This window comes from Notolepis coatsorum (genome assembly GCF_963971535.1).
Source record: "Notolepis coatsorum genome assembly, chromosome: 6".
Classification (NCBI taxonomy): domain Eukaryota; kingdom Metazoa; phylum Chordata; class Actinopteri; order Aulopiformes; family Paralepididae; genus Notolepis; species Notolepis coatsorum.
In genome coordinates, this window is record NC_140170.1 from 14,077,821 (window position 1) to 14,085,320 (window position 7,500).

The 7,500-nt window shown below is 38.8% G+C and overlaps 1 protein-coding gene across 1 annotated transcript in view; it reads left to right on the forward strand.

The window, feature by feature from the left end:
- LOC311229382 (collagen alpha-1(VII) chain-like) overlaps positions 1-7,500 on the forward strand; it is a gene marked incomplete at both ends in the record, with an annotated part of 60,182 nt that overhangs the window by 48,316 nt on the left and 4,366 nt on the right. Inside the window, one exon of the mRNA XM_084315470.1 lies at positions 2,498-2,524. Within this exon, the coding sequence (XP_084171596.1) occupies positions 2,498-2,524 (27 nt within the window). The remainder of the gene's footprint in view (positions 1-2,497; positions 2,525-7,500) is intronic.

The following is a 7,500-nucleotide window of genomic DNA, read 5'->3' on the forward strand; positions in this document are numbered from 1 at the left end:
TGCATGTTCTTGGTATCTGATTCTAGGGACATCTATGGATCTCAGGGAATGTATTCCCAGTGTCAGAAATACTGTGTCTGTTACAAGGCTTGAGTACATTGTAATAAACCAAATGAGAATATCAATAACTTTTTTTTACTGAATAACACCATGCTAAAATTTACCAGACCTGAAAAATCTAAGCAAATGAATAAATGGAAGATGATTAATCAGAAGGTTTTGTAGATACAGTACTGAATTCTGCCATCCGGACACATGCAATTTGAAATATGATTATAGAATATAGAATATCAGGCCGAAAATGGTTATGCGATTAAAATGTGATTAATTAGATTAATTAATTACAAATCCTGTAATCAATTAGATAAATTTTTTTAATCGCCTGACAGCACTAATAATTATAAAAAATAAAGTTTATGAAGATTATATTCTTTCACATGTGAAGCATGTCAACGTCAAGAGGACGTAATCAGAGCAGAATAACTGGACCACATACCACTTATTTGGCACCGACCGGGCCCCAGGAGGTTTGGAGGACGCTTTGCTTACCGGCGTCACACGCCACTTTGGCAACATCTAGCGGCTCGGGTTTGTATATTTTTTAACACAATATATAGATTTAATTAATTAAAGCCGTATTTGTTGCCTGTCGATTGCCCTTTCAGTCGACAAAATCCGTTTGGCAGTTCTCGAGTTACATGCCGATATGTGAGGCGTGCGCCAAAGTACACGGCAGACTTTAAATATTTTTGAATACCACCCGCGACTCCCGAGGCTCTCGCTTCCGTCAATCATTTGGCGATCTCGAAAGTTATTGGACAGGGTTGTAGCCAACGAGTGTGGCTTTCCAATGATACCCCAAATTGCGCCGAATGCATTGGAGTCAATGAGAAAACTGAAACCGGCAGACCTTTTTTTCTTTTCTTCACATTTTACCAAAATCGCTCCTAATCACTCATTCCTGAACGGATCTTTATGAAATGTGCACATGTAGCCTACTATACGAGACTTCAGCCAGTTTTCTCAGCCATACCAATTTATTTGGAAATATACTTTTGGATATTGCAACTACTACAGAAAAACGTGAGTACACAAGTTCAAGTTCAACTCAAGTTCAGACCTATGTTACTCTATCTATCATTAGCACTAAAAGTGAATTTTATTTATTGTATCGGAAACTTCAGAATGTTATCTTTCAAAAGAGACCAGGCTCATGCATGTGCTATAAGGATAAAGTAGAGTATTTTGGTTTGCAAAAAAAGTATGCAGTCCTCAAGTTCAAGTTTAAAAATGGCCACTTTTCTGGGCGCCAGTTCACTGCTTCTCTCTCTCTGTGAGCTTCTCTCTCTCTCTGTGAGCTTGTCTCTCTCTCTGTGAGCTTGTCTCTCTCTCTGTAAGCTTGTCTCTCTCTCTCTGTAAGCTTGTCTCTCTCTCTGTGAGCTTCTCTCTCTCTCTGTGAGCTTGTCTCTCTCTCTGTGAGCTTGTCTCTCTCTCTGTAAGCTTGTCTCTCTCTCTCTGTAAGCTTCTCTCTCTCTCTGTGAGCTTGTCTCTCTCTCTGTGAGCTTGTCTCTCTCTCTGTAAGCTTGTCTCTCTCTCTCTGTAAGCTTGTCTCTCTCTCTGTGAGCTTGTCTCTCTCTCTCTGTAAGCTTGTCTCTCTCTCTGTGAGCTTGTCTCTCTCTCTGTAAGCTTGTCTCTCTCTGTGAGCTTGTCTCTCTCTCTGTAAGCTTGTCTCTCTCTGTGAGCTTGTCTCTCTCTCTGTGAGCTTGTCTCTCTCTCTGTGAGCTTGTCTCTCTCTCTGTAAGCTTGTCTCTCTCTGTGAGCTTGTCTCTCTCTCTGTGAGCTTGTCTCTCTCTATGTGAGCTTCTCTCTCTATCTCTCTGTGAGCTTGTCTCTCTCTCTGTGAGCTTGTCTCTCTCTGTGAGCTTGTCTCTCTCTCTGTGAGCTTGTCTCTCTCTCTGTGAGCTTCTCTCTCTCTCTGTGAGATTGTCTCTCTCTCTGTGAGCTTGTCTCTCTCTGTAAGCTTGTCTCTCTCTCTGTGAGCTTGTCTCTCTCTCTCTGAGCTTGTCTCTCTCTGTGAGCTTGTCTCTCTCTCTGTGAGCTTGTCTCTCTCTCTGTGAACTTCTCTCTATCTCTCTGTGAGCTTGTCTCTCTCTCTCTGAGCTTGTCTCTCTCTCTGTGAGCTTGTCTCTCTCTCTGTGAGCTTGTCTCTCTCTGTGAGCTTGTCTATCTCTCTGTGAGCTTCTCTCTCTCTCTGTGAGCTTGTCTCTCTCTCTGTAAGCGTGTCTATCTCTCTGTGAGCTTGTCTCTCTCTCTGTAAGCTTGTATCTCTCTCTCTGTAAGCTTGTCTCTCTCTCTGTGAGCTTGTCTCTCTCTCTGTGAGCTTGTCTCTCTCTCTCTGTGAGCTTGTCTCTCTCTCTGTGAGCTTGTCTCTCTCTAACCTTTGACCTCATCCAGCTGAGCTGTAAATACTGAACCATGCTTCCTGTCCCCCTCACAGGGAGAGCGAGGAGAGCGCGGAGAACAGGTACAGACCTCACTCAGTACCTCTGGTAGCGTGTTACTGCAGCGTGTGCCACAGGGTGCCTCTGGTAGCGTGTTGCTGCAGCGTGTGCCACAGGGTGCCTCTGGTAGCGTGTTACTGCAGCGTTACAGGGATACAGATTCAATACAGATACAATACAGATACAATACAATACAGATACAATACAGATACAATACAGATACAATACAGATACAATACAATACAGATACAATACAGATACAATACAGATACAATACAGATACAATACAGATACAATACAGATACAATACAATGCAGATACAATACAGATACAATACAATACAGATACAATACAGATACAATACAGATACAATACAATACAGATACAATACAGATACAGATACAATACAGATACAATACAATACAGATACAATACAGATACAATACAGATACAATACAGATACAATACAGATACAATACAGATACAATACAATGCAGATACAATACAGATACAATACAATACAGATACAATACAGATACAATACAGATACAATACAGATACAATACAGATACGATACAATACAATACAGATACAATACAGATACAATACAGATACAATACAGATACAATACAATACAGATACAATACAATACAGATACAATACAATACAGATACAGATACAATACAGATACAGATACAATACAATACAATACAGATACAATACAGATACAATACAGATACAATACAGATACAATACAATACAATACAATACAGATACAATACAGATACAATACAGATACAATACAGATACAATACAATACAGATACAATACAGATACAATACAATACAGATACAATACAATACAATACAATACAGATACAATACAGATACAATACAGATACAATACAGATACAATACAATACAGATACAATACAGATACAATACAATACAGATACAATACAATACAATACAATACAATACAGATACAATACAGATACAATACAGATACAGATACAATACAATACAGATACAATACAATACAATACAGATACAATACAGATACAATACAATACAGATACAATACAGATACAATACAGATACAGATACAATACAGATACAATACAGATACAATACAGATACAATACAGATACAATACAGATACAATACAGATACAGATACAATACAATACAGATACAATACAATACAGATACAATACAGATACAATACAGATACAATACAGATACAATACAGATACAGATACAATACAATACAGATACAATACAATACAGATACAATACAGATACAATACAGATACAATACAGATACAATACAGATACAATACAGATACAATACAGATACAGATACAATACAATACAGATACAATACAATACAGATACAATACAATACAGATACAATACAGATACAATACAGATACAATACAGATACAATACAGATACAATACAGAAACAATACAGATACAATACAGAAACAATACAATACAGATACAATACAATACAGATACAATACAGATACAATACAGATACAATACAGATACAATACAATACAGATATAATACAGATACAATACAGATACAATACAATACAGATACAATACAGATATAATACAGATACAATACAATACAGATACAATACAGATACAGATACAATACAGATACAATACAGATACAATACAGATACAATACAATACAGATACAATACAGATACAATACAGATACAATACAGAAACAATACAATACAGACACAGAAACAGACACAGAAACAGACACAGAAACAGAAACAGACACAGAAACAGACACAGACACAGACACAGAAACAGACACAGAAACAGACACAGAAACAGACACAGACACAGAAACAGAAACAGACACAGAAACAGACACAGAAACATAAACAGACACAGAAACAGACACAGACACAGAAACAGAAACAGACACAGAAACAGAAACAGACACAGACACAGACACAGAAACAGACACAGAAACAGACACAGACACAGAAACAGACACAGAAACAGAAACAGACACAGATACAGAAACAGACACAGAAACAGACACAGAAACAGACACAGAAACAGAAAAAGAAACAGAAACAGACACAGACACAGAAACAGACACAGAAACAGACACAGAAACAGAAACAGAAACAGAAACAGAAAAAGAAACAGAAACAGACACAGAAACAGAAACAGACACAGAAACAGAAACAGAAACAGACACAGAAACAGAAACAGAAAAAGAAACAGAAACAGACACAGAAACAGACACAGAAACAGAAACAGACACAGAAACAGAAACAGAAACAGAAACAGAAAAAGAAACAGAAACAGACACAGAAACAGACACAGAAACAGAAACAGACACAGAAACAGAAACAGAAACAGAAACAGAAACAGAAACAGAAACAGAAAAAGAAACAGAAACAGACACAGAAACAGAAACAGACACAGACACAGACACAGAAACAGACACAGAAACAGACACAGAAACAGAAACAGACACAGAAACAGAAACAGAAAAAGAAACAGAAACAGAAACAGAAACAGACACAGAAACAGACACAGAAACAGACACAGACACAGAAACAGACACAGAAACAGACACAGACACAGAAACAGACACATACACAGACACAGACACAGAAACAGAAACAGACACAGAAACAGAAACAGAAACAGACACAGAAACAGAAACAGACACAGAAACAGAAACAGACACAGACACAGAAACAGAAACAGACACAGAAACAGAAACAGAAACAGAAAAAGAAACAGACACAGACACAGAAACAGACACAGAAACAGAAACAGAAACAGAAACAGAAACAGACACAGAAACAGAAACAGAAACAGAAACAGACACAGAAACAGACACAGACACAGAAACAGAAACAGACACAGAAACAGACACAGACACAGACACAGAAACAGACACAGACACAGAAACAGAAACAGACACAGAAACAGAAACAGACACAGACACAGAAACAGACACAGACACAGACACAGACACAGAAACAGACACAGAAACAGACACAGACACAGAAACAGACACAGAAACAGACACAGAAACAGACACAGAAACAGACACAGAAACAGACACAGACACAGACACAGACACATAAACAGACACAGACACAGACACAGACACAGAAACAGACACAGAAACAGCAACAGACACAGAAACAGACACAGAAACAGACACAGACACAGAAACAGAAACAGACACAGACACAGACACAGAAACAGACACAGACACAGAAACAGACACAGAAACAGAAACAGACACAGACACAGAAACAGACACAGAAACAGACACAGAAACAGAAACAGAAACAGACACAGAAACAGACACAGAAACAGACACAGAAACAGAAACAGACACAGAAACAGACACAGAAACAGAAACAGAAACAGACACAGAAACAGACACAGACACAGAAACAGAAACAGACACAGAAACAGACACAGACACAGACACAGAAACAGACACAGACACAGACACAGAAACAGACACAGACACAGAAACAGAAACAGAAACAGACACAGACACAGAAACAGACACAGACACAGACACAGAAACAGAAACAGAAACAGACACAGAAACAGACACAGAAACAGACACAGACACAGAAACAGAAACAGACACAGAAACAGACACAGAAACAGAAACAGACACAGACACAGAAACAGAAACAGAAACAGAAACAGACACAGAAACAGAAACAGACACAGAAACAGAAACAGAAACAGAAACAGACACAGACACAGAAACAGAAACAGACACAGAAACAGAAACAGAAACAGAAAAAGAAACAGACACAGACACAGAAACAGACACAGAAACAGAAACAGAAACAGAAACAGACACAGAAACAGACACAGACACAGAAACAGAAAAAGAAACAGAAACAGACACAGAAACAGACACAGACACAGAAACAGAAACAGACACAGAAACAGACACAGACACAGACACAGACACAGACACAGACACAGAAACAGAAACAGACACAGAAACAGAAACAGACACAGACACAGAAACAGACACAGACACAGACACAGACACAGAAACAGACACAGAAACAGACACAGACACAGACACAGAAACAGACACAGAAACAGACACAGAAACAGACACAGACACAGAAACAGACACAGACACAGACACAGAAACAGACACAGACACAGAAACAGACACAGAAACAGAAACAGACATAGAAACAGACACAGAAACAGACACAGACACAGAAACAGACACAGACACAGAAACAGACACAGAAACAGAAACAGACACAGACACAGAAACAGACACAGAAACAGACACAGAAACAGAAACAGAAACAGACACAGAAACAGACACAGAAACAGACACAGAAACAGAAACAGACACAGAAACAGACACAGAAACAGAAACAGAAACAGACACAGAAACAGACACAGACACAGAAACAGAAACAGACACAGAAACAGACACAGACACAGACACAGACACAGAAACAGACACAGACACAGACACAGAAACAGACACATACACAGAAACAGAAACAGAAACAGACACAGACACAGAAACAGACACAGAAACAGACACAGAAACAGACACAGAAACAGACACAGACACAGACACAGACACAGACACAGACACAGACACAGAAACAGACACAGAAACAGAAACAGACACAGACACAGAAACAGACACAGAAACAGACACAGAAACAGAAACAGAAACAGACACAGAAACAGACACAGAAACAGAAACAGACACAGAAACAGACACAGAAACAGAAACAGAAACAGACACAGAAACAGACACAGACACAGAAACAGAAACAGACACAGAAACAGACACAGACACAGACACAGAAACAGACACAGACACAGACACAGAAACAGACACAGACACAGAAACAGAAACAGAAACAGACACAGAAACAGACACAGACACAGACACAGAAACAGAAACAGACACAGAAACAGAAACAGAC